General features: G+C 40.6%; 1 protein-coding gene across 1 annotated transcript in view; it reads left to right on the top strand.

The window, feature by feature from the left end:
* The window catches only part of LOC144444770 (uncharacterized), a 39,544-nt gene that overhangs the window by 7,623 nt on the left and 9,901 nt on the right, over positions 1-22,020 (top strand). The window contains exons 11-16 of the mRNA XM_078134302.1: positions 2,782-2,909; positions 3,501-3,758; positions 5,455-5,610; positions 17,751-17,882; positions 19,418-19,771; positions 20,653-21,003. Of these exons, the coding sequence (XP_077990428.1) occupies positions 2,782-2,909; positions 3,501-3,758; positions 5,455-5,610; positions 17,751-17,882; positions 19,418-19,771; positions 20,653-21,003 (1,379 nt within the window). The remainder of the gene's footprint in view (positions 1-2,781; positions 2,910-3,500; positions 3,759-5,454; positions 5,611-17,750; positions 17,883-19,417; positions 19,772-20,652; positions 21,004-22,020) is intronic.

Consider the following 22,020-nt stretch of genomic DNA (forward strand, 5'->3'; position numbering starts at 1 on the left):
CAAAAGGTTCCACAAAGCAGGAGCGCAGACAGAAAAAGCTCTTTGGCCATACATTCTATTGAATTTGCCTCTTGGTGGTACTAAGCGTAATGTATTCAATGATCGAAGATCTCTAGCTGGGACATACAACTCAATTAAATCTTTCAGATACAATGGTGCGATTCTGTGTACAATTTTATACGTAAGTAACAAGACTTTGAATTTGATCCGTGCATCAATTGGCAGCCAATGTAAATCAACTAGGATGGGGGTAATGTGATCAAATTTGCGAGTGCGACTGACAAGGCGAGCGGCTGCATTTTGGATGGATTGAATGCGAGCAAGCTGGTCTTTCGAGATACCATGCAGGAGACTGTTACAGTAGTCTAGCCTAGATGTTACGAATGCATGGATTAATTTTTCTGTTGTTGCCTTATCTAATAATCTGCGAATCTTGCCAATTCTAGAAAGCGCGAAAAAGCCATTCCTACATATCTGACTGATATGGTTGGACATAAAACCATCGCTACTTAGAGTAACACCCAAATTCCGAACGGAAACAGATGGAGTGATATTGAGGTCACCAACTCGCAGACTGGCTAGTTCTATAGCATTTGATTTCAAACGTGACGAAAATTGGACGACCTCAGTCTTATCATCATTCAGTGCTAGCAAATTACATTTCATCCACGAACGAATTTCTTTCACACATGACTCAAGAGATACTACTATGTCACTGGGGGTGTTACATGTTACATAAATTTCACTATCATCTGCATACATCATATAATCAAGGTCATGAGCAAGGATTATATCTTCTAAAGGAGCAGTATACAATGTAAAAAGTAACGAGCCCAACACTGAACCTTGTGGGACACCGTACTTCATGCGTGAATTCGGAGATGTACAGGAGTTGACTACGACGCGTTGACTACGATTCAGTAAATACGATTTAAACCAAGACAGGGCTGTACCGGTGATACCAAACCGAAATTCAAGTCTATGTAGAAGCACCTCATGGTCAATGGTGTCAAATGCGGCTGATAAATCAAGCATGACGAGTACAACATCCTTTTTTTCGTTCAAGGCAAGCATGATATCATTGTGTACGCGTACGAGAGCAGTTTCAGTACTGTGATTGGCACGGTATGCACTTTGGCATTTTGTAAACAATTTATATTTGCTGAGATAGCCGTTTAATTGCGATGCAACGATTCGTTCAAGGACTTTGGATAGAAATGACAAATTTGAAACAGGTCTATAGTTTTTGAAGATGTTCTTGTTCAGATCAGGTTTCTTGATAAGTGGTCGAATGATGGCTGTTTTAAAGTGACTAGGAACTGTGCCGGAAGAAAGCGACGTATTGAAGAAATGGGTCAAGAAGGGAGCTAGAGTGTTGATGAATTTTTTGACGTAGTTTGTTGACAGTGGATCGAGGTCGCATGTTTTTAATGGCGATCGCAAAACTGTTGAAGTGACATCGTCTGGTGAAACGAGACGAAAATGTGTAAACGTGTGGGTTGGTAAGTTGTCATTGGGATCAGTGCAAGGAGTTCCAAGTCCTTCGCGTAGCTTCAATACCTTATTTTCAAAGTAGTTGATGAATTGAGTTGGAATTTCAACCAAAGGAATGTCACTAGGCAAGGTGTTTGAGTTGGTAGCTTTAGTATTGGACATCTCTGCAATAATCTTAAACAATTTCTTGCTGTCAGCCTCCTGTATTCGGGTCCGATGGTACGTTTCTTTCAGCTCATCACACTTACGGAAATATTCATGTCGCTTTGCCGCGAAATTCTGGCGATCGATCTCAAGCTTTGTACGACACCACTTTGTTTCCAACCGCCGCACCTGTTTCCTTAACAATAACAGTTCTTCGCAATACCATCGGGCGCGTACTTTGTCGATCACGGTTTTTTCAGTGACAGGAGCAAGATTATCTAAGACTGTATGTATGTATGTATGTATGTATGTAATACAATTCAGGAATGAAAAGTGACATGTATAGGAGTCGAACCCACGTCCCCTGATTAATAGCCAGAGTGTTCCATCCAGCTGAGCTTACACGTCAACAGGCGGATTCCGTGTGTCGTCAGTGGTGTGCTCCTTTCTATTCCTCGTCAGGTGAAAGATAATCATTCAAACTACAGGATACAAAGCCCGAGGATCAGAAACTTGGGGAATTGGTTTACTAAAGTAATGAGGATCATAAATGCATTATGCAAGAACTTTTAGCATGTATGTATGCAGGCGGGCAGGCATACTTGTTTTTATTTATGTGTAGGCGTGTATGTGCATATGTGTGCATATATATATTTGTGTGTGTGTGTGTGTGTGTGTGTGTGTGTGTGTGTATGTGGGTGGTGGGGGTTATGTGGGTGGATGCGTATATGTGTGGCAGTGCATATTAAGTGTGTACATGTGTGATTCTGGGTTATCGATGGACCATGCCTTACGACTGTGCTAATGTAAGTGCACCATTGTGTTCAAATATGATGGGAGAGTTTAATTTTGTTTAAAATGAATATATTGCATACTCCAAAAATGTGTAATATTAGCTAGTTTTATAACCATATGTCAATATACAAAACTAATTACACCGCAGTAACTAATACAAACGAATGGATAACTGATGAATTTATTTAGTTTGTAAGGCATACGAAAACAATCAAATGGGCCAGACGTGAATCTTAGACGTTGGGATTTTTAATAATGATGCATTACTTATATTCTATAGATCATGCGTCATACAAAATCATTTGAATTATATATTCTTCGTTAACTACGTATTTTTATTAAATGTAGAATAATGTATTGGTCCGATTGGGGAGATTATCCGAAAATCGAACGCTCAACAGTAAGTGGTTATAACAGAGAGGTCATTGTGTCATCTGGTTTAGGATGGCCAAATGGCTTGGCTTTAGATAAATCAGGTAAGGTAACAACTGATTTAAAATCCGAGTGAATGTGATAAATGGTGTCTTTGTAAAGTAATTGTCAATTTCCTGATTATGTTCTGTGTTTTATCACTTGAGTACGTTGAATGCATACACGGTGACGTTCCATTTACATTGTATGTTATGAAGTTGAACACAGGAACGCAGATGTGTGTTTGAGACAATCTTGATGCCTGTGGTATACAGAGAAACTGAAGCAGATATTTATAAATATGTAATTCATAGCTGAATTACACCACTGCCTCTAACAGCTCGCAACATGTCTTTTTTTCTGTGAGGCTCTGTCGTTTTAAAGGCTGTCATAAAGAATTACGCGAAATATAATGACCTTTGCCCTTCATGTTGATCTGCAAATTAGTTTATTAAATAAGTGTAATCTTCGGTCAGTAACTTTGAAATGTGGAAGTCCTGATATTTGATGTCTATGTTTAAAAAAGTGTCAAGATATGAAAATAAAGTCTGAAATGACATTTCAGATAAAACACTCTCAAACGACTTCGGAAGGATATTTGGCAGATGACAGATTGTTTAAGTTTGATTAGACGTTATCTTGTTTCTATTTTACAGAAGGTAAACTCTATTGGTGTGATGCTGAGATGGACGTCATAGAATACATCGAACTGTCAAATGTACTTATTCGCAGAGCCGTGATACAGCTGGGTGATGCGCATCCATTTGGCCTGGCATTAGCAGGAGATTTCATTTACTGGACAGATTGGAATTCAGGCAGACTTATGAGAGCAGATAAGAATACCGGAAATAACGTCATTACTATTGGGCAAAGCAATAGACCTTCTGGTTTGAAGGTTTTAAACATCACTGCAGGTAAATTTTTGTACACTGTGATAAATAATTATTCTTTTACAGCACATGTAATAATGCAAACACAAAGAAATGGAGGAGGGGTGCTGAAGTTTGCCAGAACACACTCAGCGCAATTAATTACAAAATTACTGCTAATAATTCAAATTTTGAGTTAATTTTACACCTTGATGACATGAATGATTATACAATAAGCCTTACCCAGATTTTAGAAGGAGCATTTACATAGAATGAAATATATGATTTGATACATTATCCAGTTTAAGTTGGTAATGTGTCCGACAAATTATTACTAATGATTGAAACAAAGTGTGTCACACATTGCTTGATTAGTATATTGCATGGCTGATTCATTTAATTCGTCCATTTTGCTTTTGACTTTACCCAAATTCTTCACTATAACAGGGAAAACCACTAATTTTGAAATATGACATCTAGATAAGGATAAGTGAAACGCAGCAAATGATTTCAAAACCTAACCATATCTAGAAATATCCGCAGTAAGATGTGTGCAGAATTTGCATTCTTAAGGAACGGGTTTTGATTTAATTTGGTATATTGAATAGAGATTAATGCAAACAAATGCTCTGTCATACATTACGTTTCCCATACAGTATTCATCTGCCAAATATGAGCTCGTAAATAAAATAAGGTCTTAAGGTCTAGGAGAAAACACCAAATTGTTACAAGAAATTGCGAGGAATTATTGCCGAGGCAAACCTTCCTCAAATAAGTCACTTCTGGGTAATAACATGCAGAATATGTGTACCGAACTTTATTTACTTTGTTTTTCCAGCAAAGAATGTCACAGACCGTCAAAGGCAAATATAGATAACCAACACATACGCTTTCCTTTGGGAGCTAAGATTGAAAAATAGTTATTTACCACTTTTAATAGTGTGAAGTAGTTTGTTCTCTTTGTCAGTAAAATTGTCTTTTGTCATTCTTTAATCAATATATTTTATGAACGTGCTCTGGGTATTGTCTATGCACATTTGTTCAAACGTGGGTAGGGGCATGAAGCAACAAATCTGAGTAAGGGCATGAAGCAACAAATCTGAGTAGGGGCACGAAGCAACAAATCTGGATAGGGGCATGAAGCAACAAATCTGGGTAGGGGCATGCAGCAACAAATCTGAGTAGGTGCATGAAGCAACAAATATGAGTAGGGGCATGAAGCAACAAATCTGGGTAGGGGCATGCAGCAAAAAATCTGAGTAGGTGCATGAAGCAACAAATCTGGGTAGGGGCATGAAGCAACAAATATGAGTAGGGGCATGAAGCAACAAATATGAGTAGGGGCATGCAGCAACAAATCTGAGTAGGGGCACGAAGCAACAAATCTGGATAGGGGCATGAAGCAACAAATCTGAGTAGGGGCATGAAGCAACAAATATGAGTAGGGGCATGAAGCAACAAATCTGAGTAGGAGCATGAAGCAACAAATCTGAGTAGGGGCACGAAGCAACAAATCTGGTGAAGTCGACGATAAAGATTTGAAATAATCAAGGAATGTAATGAAAGTAAGGCTAAAGACCGGGCTATTCATTCTGTGAGTCTGACTTGTTTGATGCATTCCGAGAAGTGATGATGTAGTCATGACACGAATTGACGATGCATATTTAGTATGACACCCAATTTTAGATATTATATATACAGCTTGAAGAAAGTTACTGACTCGTTTTCTCTTTAATTCTAGTACCCCCATCGACGACGACGACAACCCCTTACTATACTCCACGCCCATGCTATTCATACGAGTTTGCTTGTAGTAATGGGTACGAATGCATACCGGCGTACCAGGTTTGTAACGGCAATGAAGACTGTTATGACCACAGCGATGAACGTAACTGCCGTAAGTATCTGTTGTCATTTAGATATTTGGACTGTATGATGTTAGAGTACATTGGGACACATTTAAACACGACTCAAGTTCAGTTCACTATTTTGATAATAACCATTGATTTAAATGCCAATGAAATTTGTCACACATATTCTCTATTGGCATATGACTATATTAGAAAACCCCTCAAATGGTAGATTATACAGAATAACTCATCGAAAACGAAATTAGCAAAATTTGATTGACGAGCATCTGTATAACTATTATGGTTACTCAGATGATGTTATCATTTTGCTTACATGAAATGAACATGGCCAATGAACTTGTTGTTGTTGTTGTTGTTGTTGTTGTTGTTGTTGTTGCTGTTGTTGTTGATGATGATGATGATGATGAGATGATGATGATGATGATGATGATGATGATGATGATGATGGTGAGGATGATGATGATGATGGTAATGATAAAAGAACAATGTCATTTTGTGTGTACATATTGCACTATTTCTTATACCCACGTCACGTTAGTTTGTTTTATAGTTAGCCCGCAACTCGTACATCCTGGATGGGGTCATAGAAATAAACCATGCCAGTCCATGTGTCTGTGCGTCCGTTCGTCCGTGTACAGCATTATCTCTGACAGGCATGGCTCTAATTTTAACCAAACCTGGCACAAATGTCAAACACTTCAACACTGTTGGGTCGGATGCACGTCCTTTAATTTTGTGACATTTGACCTTTATGACTAAACGGCGACAATATTTGTTCTAAATATACACATTGTGTCTGATACATCCATAGGTTTATTTGATACATACAGACACCATTCAAGTGTATACTCCCGGCATTATCAATAATAAGCTTTTTCACCATACAGACATTGACAAGACGAACGGAACCCATTTTAAGTCTTTTCTCTGATTTCCAAATTCTATTTCACTCACTCACTCACTCACTCACTCACTCACTCACTCAATCAATCAATCAATCAATCAATCAATCAATCAATATTTAAATGCATTCAACTTAAATACATAGAGACTCCATTCAAGTGTCTAACCGCAGATAATCATATGCAAGAGAGTGACTTTTTATCTTTGCCTTGACCTACAAAGGGGCCATAATTATTAAGTAATTTCTGGCATATCACAGATTTTGTACCATGTACATCTGTGGCCAATCTTTTTTAAATCATGTGTAAAGAGAGTGCGGAACAAAAGATATTTAAAACTTACATTATTTTGGTGTTTGTGTTACCCTTGCTTTATTTCGATGTGGTTCACGGGCTAGCTGTATAGGAGCAAACTCCACAAGGGCAATCAACAATTTCGTTCGTGTGAGTTGGGTCGTGAATTTGTGGTAAAATGCGGTCGCGTTGAGGGTAGGGGTATACCAAGACGAGTGTATCGACTGGACAAATGACACTGACACATGCAGTAAAGTGAAAGGATGAAATCTAATTAACAACAACCCTATCAACATTCAAATGTACCGGTACAGTAATAGTTTCAACTTGCAATCTTGTTATCAAAAAGTTACAATTTCGTTATCAAAAACTTACAATTTCGTTATCAAATGTGCTCACTTATGTACTAGTATTCAATGTCTTAATATCATAGAAATAAAAGGTATCGATTCAAAAAAAAACCTGTTACACAAATCAGATCAGTGGGTCCAAGGTGTTCATTCATACAGTTGTGTCCGTTGCAGTAATCCCTCGTAAATCCTCTATAGCAATGTTAGTAACAGTTAACACAGTAACGCGAGGAAAACTGGCGTAGCTTCACCTGCATAAAGTCACTCCTGGGGTCATTCGAAAGGTCATAAACAAAAGTGACAAACAACGTCGACTTCTACCGATGAGGGCGTTGGTCAGACTAACAACATTAATGATATCAGCGACGTCGATTTGCTTGCAAAAATCCAACGGAAGAGTTCTGAATATCAATGAGAATAATTATCACAGAGTCCGCAATTATTCTGTATTGATTTATAAAGCATCGATCGTCTCAGTTAGTGTTTCATAGAAATAAAATAGGAATAAACGATAACACAGACATCAGTCGTGATTCGCTATATATGAGTTCAACCTGGCAAATCCGCTCGTCGATAGTAATCAAAAGTTCAATACAGAGTTATGAATGGCCGTAACTTTATCAAATCCAGTCCGATTTCCATGCGACTTGCATTAATCGAATCGTACTTACATCAGCTTTCCAAACGTGAAGCATCAGCGTTCAGAAATCAGTGCGAGTGTCCTTAATCGTCGATCTCGGCAATCGTCGTATCAGAAATGCAGTCGACTTCTGCTATCATGCACGCTTCGTTCAGGTACAGCAAACCTGACATTCGAAATTGTCCAGGAAAAACTTCCTCGCTCGTCAGGGTTTCGCAAATACCAGCTCAAATAATGTCAGTAGATATCCAGCTCCCTTCGTGTCCCTGTTAAATACGATTTCATTACACGATTCTGCAGATAGTTTGGATTTCGTGGAGAGTTCAACTCCCATCAATTCAACCGGACAACGGCCATCTTAGAAGTTTTTTATTCCAGGGTCCTCATCACCGTGTTACATCCGCCGGACCTTTGGCAAGATATACACACGACTACCTCGACTGAAACGATTTAAACTTGTGAGCAATAAAAAAAACAATAAGTAACAATAAAAGACCTTCTGTATAGAAATTCACATTACCTGAGGTTCAATGTCACATAAAAATACGATCAAAACTTGGGGATTACTTTAATTGCGTAATCAGAATAAAACAAAAGTTAGTACATAGAACCGCAATCAAATATACGTTGGGTTATTCCAATATGTCTTAAGGGGGTACAAATCCCATGGTATCACACTCCCCCAAGTCAGCATAGAGACAGTTTACCATATGCTTACTTCAAGATATTTTTTTTAAAGTGAAATAAATGATCGAACATTGGAAATCAAAACAAGTCCAGAAAATGTCGACGAGATACAGAACACAAACATAAGCACAAACTTTAACGAGACTCAACATCGAAACGTTCTCGTTGGCAAAGGCATGATACCTAAAAAACGAGAAACTCAAGTCATCCTCAGATGCACGTTCGACGAAACACCATTTTCATGTCATAGCAGTAGGGTAGAGTCTCGATCCATAAACCTGCAAGAGTAATCAGAAAAGATAAGTGCGCAGAGGCCGCAGGGCAACGCATGACGCGCAGGACCCAAAGGCACGGCTAAACCAAATCGCAAATCTGCAAAGGCGCACGAAGCATTCCTAAATACGCACCCTCACTTACCTTTCATCAATCGCTGCTGGTACTCAAGACCAACTTACCTGAAACATCATCGATGGCATCAGCATACACATACGAGATATAGTTAAAGGATAACTATGCTAATCCACTCTATACACACATTCATCAACATTCCTACATACCTACCCGTACATTCCATTGGCCATGATTTCAAGTATTTTCATTGTTATGTCGTGGTTCCTGTTGTTCAATGCAGTCAGTCTTCCTTGAGAAACTTCATGATTATTCCTCGGTGAATCGAAAGATGACCTCTTTCCACTACTAGGATTCTTTGAATTGCATTTATCACCTTTGCCTTGCTTGATCAGTCGCGAACACCAACCGTAGTACCTAGGCGGTCTCCTAGTTCTAGTTGATCGACGCAGAGGGCGGACCTCTGTTTCTCCTTCCTCCACCGACGATTCCTCATCAGCATCTGAACAATCACCATGGGTATTAGTTCGTTCACTACAAGTGGTCTCTACTTGTTCCTCCCCCATAGTTTCATTTCCGGTTTCTATGGTTCCTTTATCCGTTGACGCATCCATGACATTCTCAACTACATCACTTGACTGAATTGTCTGCGGTGCCACATTGGCTTCTTCAGCAATTCCATCAGACTCGTCGTCAGATGATATGCCCATACTATCTTCATGCATGCTCGTTGCAGGGCCATCAGTGCCTCGCACATGGTCTGAAGAATCACTCACAACAATCGTGCTTCGTTCAGGGGAATCTTGCCCAATAACCACACACTCGTTTGGGTCACTTCTGTCCATGGATTCATCCGTAGCTTCATTCATACCTTCTAAGCACACAGGTCTACCACTCCTAGGCTTAAAGGGTGGCGATTCAGGGTTCAACACACAGTCTTGTTCACTTTGTGTAGATGAACTTCCTTCCACTTCAGTATTTTCCGGGATAACCTTATCCTGGGGACGTTCATTCATCTCGTCTTCGGTATAACTCGACAATGGTCGATCACAGCAAGGTTTCAACAGATTCCTGTGAACTGTCTGTGTTTTCAAAGTTTTCGTTGAGCGTATAACATACACTGGCAGATCAGGGTTTAGTCGTCTTACAACAAGATACGGAGCCTCCTCCCACCGATCGGCAATTTTATGTTGACCTCGTACATTTACATTCCTGCGTAATACTCGATCACCTTCTTTTAGCATTACTTCACGAACCCTCAGATCATATCGTCCTTTACTCGCACGGGCTGACTTCTCTGCAGACCTTTTCGCAATCTGAAATACCATGTCCATCCTGGATCTCAAATCAGCAATATATTTTGACGGCGTCGTAGGATCCCTATTTTCCGGTGATGTTCCAAATCGTACATCCAAAGCTATCTTTGCCTGTCTTCCGAACAGTAGGTGGTAAGGTGTGAAACCTGTTGTGTCATGAACCGTGCAGTTGTACGCATGTACCAATGGCTTCACATAATCCTTCCATTTGGCCTTCTGTTCATTCTCGAGTGTACCCATCATATTAAGGAGCGTACGATTGAATCTCTCAGTCTGCGCATTCCCTTGGGGATGATAGGGCGTGGTACGTGACTTTTTGATGTTCAGCAATAGACACAACTCCCGTATTACTTGCGACTCAAAGTTCCGACCTTGATCGGAGTGAAGTCGTTCCGGGCATCCATATGGTAGCATAAAGTCTTCCCATAGGTGCTTAGCTGTCGTTTTAGCCGTCTGGTTGCGCGTGGGAATCGCTACGGCAAACTTCGAGAAATGATCAGTAATCACCAGTAGGTTCCTGATCCCTCCTTTACATTCTTCAAGGCTCAAAAAGTCCATACAGACGAGTTCTAGTGGTTGTGAAGTTTCAATACTCACCATCGGAGCTCGTGTCTTCAGTCCTGCGTCGTCCTTCCTTCGAGTACACCTCTTACACGTACGAATATACTTCTTTACATCGGCTGACATCAGGGGCCAATAAAACCTAGCTCTCAATAAATCAATTGCTCGGTCCTGTCCCAGGTGTCCACAGTCATCATGCACTCCTTTCATGGCTTCCTGATGAAATTCGTGTGGCAGCACCAACTGGTAGTAGACTTCTCCACTGGATGACGTCCTTGCTCTATGTAAAACGTCATCGCGGAAGCAGAACTTACTCCAATCTCTCAGTGCTAATCTTACTTCTTGTGATTCCTTTGCTCGTTGTTTCCTTGTCATCTTATCTTTACTGTCGTCCTTCGCATGGACCAAGGTCCTTACACGTTGTATAGTCGGGTCTCTGTCCTGTAACTTTGCCCATTGGCTTGACGTAATTGTAGGCAATGTCACCTCTCCTGGCATCTCCGGTGGTTCAGCCATTTCCTTTGGTATCGCTCGTACTGAGGCAGCTAAGGCTTCAACCCATGGTGTATCTTCATCACCATCAGTCAGAAGTGGCTCCCCCACTGCCTGCACTTCATCAGGAGTCATCACTACAGTTTTCAGGAAACGTTTTTCTGACTCATCAAATCCTCGAGCCTTGCTACTTGGTCGTCGTGATAGCCCATCCGCATCACCATTCCTTAAGCCGGGTCGATAGTGAATCTTCAATTTGTACTGAGACAAAGCATTCCACCATCGCTGTCCTGTTGCATCCAATTTTGCAGTACTCGCTATGTACGTTAGTGGGTTATTGTCGGTCAACACTGTGACATCATTGCCAAAGCAGTAGTCACGAAACTTTTCCGTAACGGACCATTTCAAGGCAAGAAATTCCAGTTTGTGAGCCGGATAGTTCTTCTCGCTAGCAGTCAAACTCCTACTCGCATATGCGACTGGTCGCAATCGTTCCTGTCCATCTGTATCTCTGACAGTTTGGTACAAAGCAGCCCCTAGTCCCATCAGGCTTGCGTCCGTGTGAAGCTCGAAAGGTTGCGTATATTCTGCATAGGCCAAAACTGGAGCTGAAGTAAGCTTGTCTATAATCAGCTCAAAAGCGTTCTGGCACTCGTCTGTCCATTCATATGGGGGTGGTCGTTTTCTTTCTCCCCCATTCTTGCGTTTTGTTGGATGCCCTGCTGTCAAAGCGTGCAACGGTCGAGCAATCGATGAGTATCCTTGCACAAATCTACGGTAATACCCCGCAAATCCTAAGAATGTTCTCAGTTCCTTAACGTTGGTGGGGACTGGCCACGTCCTCAATGCCTCAGTCTTGCCGGGGTCGGTCTCAACTCCATTCGAAGATACAACATGTCCCAAGTAGTTTATCTTCTCGCGAAAAAGCTGACACTTGGTATGCTTAATCTTTAGGTCAAATTCTCTAAGCCGTTTGAGAACCTTATCAACTCGGTCTAGATGTTCCTCAAACGTGTCTGAAAAAATTATCACATCATCCATGTAGACCATGCAAATCCTCATGTTATAATCTCCTAAACATTGCTCCACGACACGCTGACATGTAGCACCAGCATTCATGAGTCCGAAGGGCATTGCAACGAATTCGTAAAAACCAAAGGGGGTTGCAAATGCAGTCTTCGGGATGTCCTTCTCCGCCATCGCTATTTGCCAAAATCCACTCTTTAAGTCAATTGATGTAAACCATTTTGCACCGCTCAACACATCCAGTCCTTCCTCAATACGAGGTAGGGCGTACGCATCGGGAGTCGTCTGTGCGTTTAAACGTCTATAATCTACACATATTCGAGTAGTTCCATCCTTTTTCGCTACAAGGACAAGAGGAGAAGACCAGGGACTTTTAGACTGTCTTATCACTCCGTTGTCCAACATTCCTCTTAACTGTGCTCGGATCTCCTCATACAAGGCTGGTGGTATCCGGCGATAGGGTTGTTTGACTGGACGTTCATCCCTCAAGTTGATCTCATGTTTGTGGATTGTACATCTCCCTAAGTCATTGTCGCTGGTCGAAAATGATCCAATGTTACGTTCCAGCACCTCTCGTATTTTGTTCACCTGACCTTCATTGGCTGGCGAATCAGTCATGTCAAAGGATAATCCTCTAACATTCACCTCTCTCACTTTCAATGGTTCATCTCGAGTTTCATTGTCTTTAGGGGTCTTTCGTGGCTGTACTTCTATACCTCGTACTGCCTTCACCGTAGCAACAACTTGCCTTGGCTTAATGACGACAGGTTTGTCTGTTTCGTTCTTTATTACCACAGGCACCGCCGTTGAGCGCCTCCTACACTCAGCAACCGTCACCATTGGGTTCAGAGTCCACCCTTTGTGTTCACTCCAGTCGTCATCATCACCTAACAATACTTCATGTCTCTCTCCTTTGGGACCAGCCTTCATGCTTCCTGGAATGGTATGTGCAGTATGTGGCTTCAATGTCACCCGTTCGCTAACTGCCGCTCGCACCACTCCCATGTTTCCATTTGGTCCATAGAACTGTTCACGAGCACGTAGAGTAGTAATGGCTCTTCTCGCTACTGGTTTCATCCTGCTCATTGTATTACCATCGTCGTTCAACGTCTTTATGGTCATATAATGGTTCAACCAGTTTGTCCCTGCCAACAACGGCACTCGATTGTTATACTCAGTTCCTTTCACCACCAATGCCAATAGCCTGAAAATGGTTGCATCGTTGAAGACATGAATAGGGAAGCCAACTTCAACCTCTATTACACCAATGTACTCCAAAACATCATCAGTCACCCCCGCAATCTCAAGAACTTCGTCTAATGGGGTAAATGGTACATCGGATAAGTATCGACAATAGTAATCCTCGCTGATCATGGTAACCTGCGATCCAGTGTCCAGTTGAGCCAAACATTTGTTTCCGTTCACTAAAGCATACTGCTCATTCAACGGACCAACAACCCGTCCATCAATGGGTCTTGATTTTCCGTTTCTTCGCTGGTTCTTTTCATGTCGTCGTCTACCTGTCATGCGCTGAGCTTTGACAGATGCATGTTTTCTTTTCGGGCATTTCGCTGATGTGTGTCCTTCTTCTTTACATTTACCGCATGGCTGCTTACAATCACGTGACATGTGACCTTCACCATTGCAGTTGTAGCAAGCGAATGACTTACCTTCACTCTTGTTTCCGTTTCGTTCATCACAGTGATTTGGCGCTCCACGTCTTGGGTTTGCCTCCTGGGGAATCTGTGCGGCAATATCAAATGGTCGAGGCATGCCATGTGGCGGAACCATCATCGCTGCACGAGCATTCCTGATCTCTTCCATTCCAGCGGCATGTTCTTTTCGTTGTTGTTCCATAACCAGCTTCACCTGTTCCTGCTGTAATTGCATCGCTTTTAACATCGCTGTCATTTTAGTGTACACTTCATCAGTCTCATGATCTCTGGGCTTTCTTTTCTTTGAGCGCTCACCATTGTCATCGGTATCAGAATCAGACATTTCCTGAAGCTGCTTTACAGCTGTATGTCCTCTCGTCGTCTTTCGTCTATCTTCCACCTTCTCTCTCATTTTAGGGCTACGAGTTCCCTGTACTTCTTGTTCAGCTACACGGATAATCCGTAGTAACTCATCAAAATTCTTAGCATTCTCATATCTGTGCCTCGCGATGTCTTTCACTCGTGAGTCCGTGAGTCCTTCCCACAAAGTGGTGCGCAAAATTGAATCCATTTCGGTTTCAAGGACACCCCCACGATCATATATACGCCGGAGGTTTATCTCCACACGGCACGCAAACGACGCTGCCGTTTCATCCTTTTGATAGTCGTTATACAGTTGACGCTTCAACGTAGCCGTAGATACAACTACCCCATATACAGTTTCCAGCTTATTCAATATCTTTTCGATAGATGGGTCAATTCCTAATCCTAGAATAATCTCACTTGCTTCACCGCGTATGGATTTCCGTATGGCCTGCTGCAGTACCCGATTGCTGTGAATACCACTCTGTCTCATACTCTGAACCTCTCTCAACCAAGACTCATACGATATACTATCCCTACCTTTATAATCACCCGTAAAGGTCGGTACCCTTGGCGCCGTATTCACCACTTCGGCCAAAGCTCGATGAGTCAACTCCTCATATTCAAGTCGTTCCTTCATTCTCTTACCGTTTCGCTGTAACAAATCCTCAAATTCAATATCTTCATTGTGTCTGCGCTCGCGCTCGTGAAGAGATTTAAGTTCGTGTTCTAATTCGGCTATCCGCTCGCGCTCGCTGCCAAATTGCAGTGCACTTTCATTCAAACCATAACCTTTCGTAGGTAGCGATCGCACCGATTTTGGAGTATATATGCCTCGGCCGCCTCCTCGCTTTGGTATAGTCCCATGAGATAGCCTAGACACGCCCCCTCCCCCAATGGGTGTCATACCCACTGACTCATGTTTAGTGGCCTTAGCCCCTTTAATACTATCAGTAGTTTCATGTTCGCTGTGCCATGGGTCGGGATTGGGGACCCCCTTCGCTGTCATACTCACCTCACTGTCTTCCTCTGTCTTCACTCTACCGTCACTACCTTGCGCATCTGCCATGTTCCTAAATCAAAGGTGATCTGTCGATAACTTGAGTTCACAATAACACTTAAAGATATAATTGAAAACTGCAAATGGTCGTGTTCCGTAAATCGGAGACCTTGGTACCTGTCATTAATTTCCTGCTCAATCAAAAAGTGTATCACCTGTCCAACCCTGCTCGTCTTTAGTTTTCAACCGCAAAGACCAAACCTCAGTGGGCTGAATCAAAATGTCGTCCCTCCCTGTGGCCAATTTGTACAAAACAGTAAAAATGACAAAACTCCACTGGGAAAACCTTACAATCCAGCCCCACGTTGCTGGGCGCCAGATGTTACCCTTGCTTTATTTCGATGTGGTTCACGGGCTAGCTGTATAGGAGCAAACTCCACAAGGGCAATCAACAATTTCGTTCGTGTGAGTTGGGTCGTGAATTTGTGGTAAAATGCGGTCGCGTTGAGGGTAGGGGTATACCAAGACGAGTGTATCGACTGGACAAATGACACTGACACATGCAGTAAAGTGAAAGGATGAAATCTAATTAACAACAACCCTATCAACATTCAAATGTACCGGTACAGTAATAGTTTCAACTTGCAATCTTGTTATCAAAAAGTTACAATTTCGTTATCAAAAACTTACAATTTCGTTATCAAATGTGCTCACTTATGTACTAGTATTCAATGTCTTAATATCATAGAAATAAAAGGTATCGATTCAAAAAAAAACCTGTTACACAAATCAGATCAGTGGGTCCAAGGTGTTCATTCATACAGTTGTGTCCGTTGCAGTAATCCCTCGTAAATCCTCTATAGCAATGTTAGTAACAGTTAACACAGTAACGCGAGGAAAACTGGCGTAGCTTCACCTGCATAAAGTCACTCCTGGGGTCATTCGAAAGGTCATAAACAAAAGTGACAAACAACGTCGACTTCTACCGATGAGGGCGTTGGTCAGACTAACAACATTAATGATATCAGCGACGTCGATTTGCTTGCAAAAATCCAACGGAAGAGTTCTGAATATCAATGAGAATAATTATCACAGAGTCCGCAATTATTCTGTATTGATTTATAAAGCATCGATCGTCTCAGTTAGTGTTTCATAGAAATAAAATAGGAATAAACGATAACACAGACATCAGTCGTGATTCGCTATATATGAGTTCAACCTGGCAAATCCGCTCGTCGATAGTAATCAAAAGTTCAATACAGAGTTATGAATGGCCGTAACTTTATCAAATCCAGTCCGATTTCCATGCGACTTGCATTAATCGAATCGTACTTACATCAGCTTTCCAAACGTGAAGCATCAGCGTTCAGAAATCAGTGCGAGTGTCCTTAATCGTCGATCTCGGCAATCGTCGTATCAGAAATGCAGTCGACTTCTGCTATCATGCACGCTTCGTTCAGGTACAGCAAACCTGACATTCGAAATTGTCCAGGAAAAACTTCCTCGCTCGTCAGGGTTTCGCAAATACCAGCTCAAATAATGTCAGTAGATATCCAGCTCCCTTCGTGTCCCTGTTAAATACGATTTCATTACACGATTCTGCAGATAGTTTGGATTTCGTGGAGAGTTCAACTCCCATCAATTCAACCGGACAACGGCCATCTTAGAAGTTTTTTATTCCAGGGTCCTCATCACCGTGTTACATCCGCCGGACCTTTGGCAAGATATACACACGACTACCTCGACTGAAACGATTTAAACTTGTGAGCAATAAAAAAAAACCAATAAGTAACAATAAAAGACCTTCTGTATAGAAATTCACATTACCTGAGGTTCAATGTCACATAAAAATACGATCAAAACTTGGGGATTACTTTAATTGCGTAATCAGAATAAAACAAAAGTTAGTACATAGAACCGCAATCAAATATACGTTGGGTTATTCCAATATGTCTTAAGGGGGTACAAATCCCATGGTATCATTTGCATAACTTTTTACTGAGCATCTGTCAAATGTGTAGTTAAATCATGATTTTAATTGCATAAACCAAGACATCTCCTCATGCATAAACTCCATTCAAGTGTCCACCCCATATTATCAGATGTACGTTTTATTTTTAAGACCTTGGCGTTCACTTTGATCTTCATGATCAAATATCAACATCAAGCCATTTCTTACATATTATAGACACTTTGTAATATTTATTTGATGCCATCATTTCCTTTTAACCCTTTCATGACTAGAGACGAGTATTTAAATAATATGGGGACCCAATTTATATGAATATTTTCATAATTACAATAATATTACTTTATTAGGAAGTAACATTTCTTTAATTCCAGTCTAAAATGAAGTTGATATATGCCAAAAACTTACATAAAACAAGAATTTTGTCCAAACAATTTTTGCGGGAATGTTTTCAGTATTGAAGGGGTTAATTTTACATCATGTCGTCATTGCATGTGAAATATTTGCGGGGATCTTTGTCTTCCTGGACGACTTGTTTATACTAGTTTGTTGTCAATTTACAGCTACACCGCCTTTGCCAACTTGCCCTGGTGCTGGCCACAGGTGTGAGGTCAGTTTTGACGTGTGTGTGCCCATAGTGTCGGTTTGTAATGCAACGGCAGAATGCAGCGATGGCAGTGACGAATTTGGATGCAGTAAGTTTTATGATATCAATATGACCTACGTACTCCTTTGAATAATGAACGTCTAAACTCATTACTTTTGGCATTAACTAATTTACATTTTCGTTGAGGATTATGATACCTCATCGTGCCGATACAGGTTATAACTGGCCAGAATCGCATCACATGACCTTTTTTTTCAAATACACTGTTGTCACGCTTTTGATTTCACCCAAACGGTATAAGGAATATTCAACTAGCTACACTTTACATCACGTTCCACTCTAACCGGATCATAAGAACACGCTGGAAATAGCTCAACAGACACCGATTTATGGTTCGCCAATTACCTCTCTGATCGAGATGGTTACCTTTTCTCATCTAAATCCCGTCTGCCTTTATTAACCAAACTCTTACTTTATGAAGTGTTTACATTTCTTTTATTAAACAATGATGTCTTAATATCTCTATTATGATTGGATGTAAGTAAAGCATGAAGTCATCGTATTTATAATAACATTAATGATATCGTCAGCGAAATTCTAACTTATCGTATACTGGGACCACATGTTCTCATTAATCTAGTCTTTGACATTAATTTACACTCAATTGATCACAATATGTCAAAATGTCTATAGTTTTGTCATTATTCAACCGATAAGAACCGAACCAGGGTTAAAACTATTTGTCTGGTATCTCAAATTGAGAGTCGAGTTTAATAATATATATTTTAGACAAGAGGAAGAAATTGCCAAAATAGTAAATATTCAAGTATTGGTTAGTGACGCTATTGCCTGCATGTTGATAATGCTTTCACATACAGAAGCTATTCCCGGAACAATTGCCCACTGGAGTTATTTTGGTCGGTGTGCATACATTCTGCATATATGTATCACTGCAGTTGTTGATGCGCACTCGAGACGACAGGTCACTTTGGTGAGGCACAAAGGCGTATTATTTTCGCAGAAGTTGACTATATATTTATTACATGTAATTACAAATGAGCTACAGGGTCGTTCAGGTTCTTACAAATGATGTCGTGTCGACACGTACAGTTTTGAAATATACCTGTGAAATGAAAACTTCCCATTCGGAAACGGACAATGATGAACAATGGAATGATTTATGAGTGGACATGTGAATAAATAAGTGAAAGGGGTGGCCGGTGTACTAAATAAATTATATGGCATGCTTTACCGAATTTTGACAATGTCCACGCCTTCCGTTTTTGCATCATCAAAAATTTAGTGAGAGTTCCAACAAACGCTCTTTTTTACACTAGTTGAAATGTTGTTGCCAACTTTATAAACACGATGCAATGCGACATATCTTCTCCCTGCCAAGAAGTAAGGATAAAAGTCTCTCATATGCTGCAGTTAAAAGAGGAGACCTCTCAAAAGAATGAACACAGATGAATTGTCTCAGTGCCTCCGGTCAAAGGTTAAATACGTTGTGTAGTTTGTATAATGTATAGGGCGATATTCACCTTTTTCACGACATGGTCTTATCTCTCCGCCAGATATGTTGTGTAGGGGTATTATATATGTGTATATTCATTGCAATTACAGATTGTTATGGAACGGATACATTGCACGTTCCGGTTGACAAACAAGTCGTGTTAACTTCGCCGAACTATCCCAGTTCTTACTTTAACTCCGCGAACTGCATCTGGCTACTGAATGCAGACGCTGATGGCGTCCTCCTAATTCACTTCGTCGCCTTCAATACAGAGGGTGGTTATGATTATCTGAGCTATGGATATGGTAATGACCCGTATGACACAGGAACACAAATTGACTTAATATCAGGGTCTTCCTTACCTGAGGATTGGAGATCCCCTGGTTCTAATATATGGATTAAATGGACTTCTGACGGTTCTGCACAACGGTCGGGATGGCATCTGACAGTAAATAATTTAGAAGGTATGTATTTATTTTTTCCAGTACGTTCACTATAAGAAATTTAGGATGACATTCAAACTAGAATTCGTAAACATGTCATCTTGAGAGAGATAGAGAGAGAGAGAGAGAGAGAGAGAGAGAGAGAGAGAGAGAGAGAGAGAGAGAGAGAGAGAGAGAGAGAGTGTGTGTGTGTGTGTGTGTGTGTGTGCGCGCGTGTGTGTGTGTGTGTGTGTGTGTGTGTGATTGATTTTATCTAAGATTTTATTCTTTCCCTCTACTAATCCCCCTCCCCCACTGTGGATTCGTTACGCTTAACTATATATTTAATAGAGCGGTATCTTATCCATTTCATTTTGAGAAGGCACTCCTTCCGATCGTCTGAGGCTTGGCATTACAATAATTACAAACGATCCTGAGTCTTTTGTATAATGAGGGTAGGTTTTGTGTTTTGACTGAGACCACTAGATAGTCTGAGGTTTTGAGCACAACCGTTGAGGTTGAAGATGATTACAAAGAAAACAATAAGATGGGCACGTGATAGAGGTGTCATAGATATGTTGTAATGATATGCATAACACCAAACAAATGATTAATACAAAATGTAGATGCTTCGAATAAAGCCAGTTGTATTGACCTCTCTGAGTATCTCTCTCTCTCTCTCTCTCTCTCTCTCTCTCTCTCTCTCTCTCTCTCTCTCTCTCTCTCTCTCTCTCTCTCTCTCTCTCTCTCTCTCTCTCTCTCTCTCTCACTCACTCTCTCTCTCTCTCTCTCTCCCTCTCTCCCTCTCTCTCTCTCTCTCTCTCTCTCTCTCTCTCTCTCTCTCTCTCTCTATGAATAACTGTCTGTCTGTGAGCCTCATTGTCTGACTGTCTCAATATATGTCACTATCTCTCTTCCAACAGGATGCTTCATGAGAATTCATATTGACATAAATGGTGTAGAAAGCATCCTTTCGCCAGATTATCCCTATGGCGATTACGGTAACAATGACGACTGTACTTGGGTCATCAGTGCTAATTTCAGTAGAGCAATCAATGTTCATTTTATTGACTTTAACACTCAATACGATCGAGATTTTCTGAGTGTAGGATATGGAGATGACCCGTTTGACGAATCCACACAACAATTTCAGCACTCTGGTAGTCTGCTACCAGCTGATTGGAAATCTGAATCCAATTTGATATGGATTCGATTTGTTGCTGATTCTTATATCACTGACAGAGGATTTCACATTAAAGTACAGGATGTTTATTGTGAGTATGTTCTCATTTGACAGACATAATAAGTTAAAACAGATCGTTTAGTTGGTAACTTTACATTTTTTTTCGTGTATATGAAAGGGTTACCTTTGAGTTAGTTAAGGTACCTACCTGTTGAAACCATGTTGACAAACTTGTCAAAACCCATGGGGTTGAAACTAAGAATTATGCATTAGAACTATCTTTAAGAACACCACTGAACTAAACATTATTGTGTGTGATTCAATATCGTAAGTGCAGGTTGAAAGGTTCAAGCCCTATCGCTGCCGTTTGTTTCTGAATGGCTAAAGAGTCCTTGGGCAAGATTTGAACCATGAACGCATTTTCATCTGGCACACTTTATATTCAGCTTTTATTTTTGAACAAAATAATTTGGCTCTTAGTTATCAGCCCTACGATGACAAGAATTCTTGTTTTGTGGGTAACTTTAATAGGGAACTTGCAAACCTGCCATGTTGAATGTTGCATCATGGGAATTGTGATAATATATACTAATGAGTTGTGATTGTAAACAATACATTGTTGATACATTGTTTGTAACCACGAATGATCAATTCATAGTTACCCTGACAATTGTGGGAGGTTAATTTTATCAGTAGCTCCAGATTAGGTTTTACGCCAACCACAGATAATCCCATACTCCTTTGCGTCTGAGCATGCTCAGTCTGGATTGAAAGTTCCCTATTGTCGTATATTGGTTCGTAAAGGTAATAACAATATATTATACTTAGAATATGGCAGTAAAAACCAGCAAGAACTTAAACAGATAATGTAATACCGTAAAAGATTTAGCATAACAGACAGAATCTCTTCACAAAGAATTTGGACGAACTGATCATCATAATGAAATTTAGGATATATCTAATAATCAGTACTGTACAATAATTATTCATTTATGTCATTGTAATCTCTGTGTCAATGAAAGGAAAATGTCATGATGTTATTTTTATGACGAATACAGTAATTATAATAGTGTGTCTTACAGAAACACTTAAGATATTGAACCTATTA

The sequence above is a fragment of the Glandiceps talaboti genome, chromosome 13 (genome assembly GCF_964340395.1).
Source record: "Glandiceps talaboti chromosome 13, keGlaTala1.1, whole genome shotgun sequence".
NCBI classification, from domain to species: domain Eukaryota; kingdom Metazoa; phylum Hemichordata; class Enteropneusta; family Spengelidae; genus Glandiceps; species Glandiceps talaboti.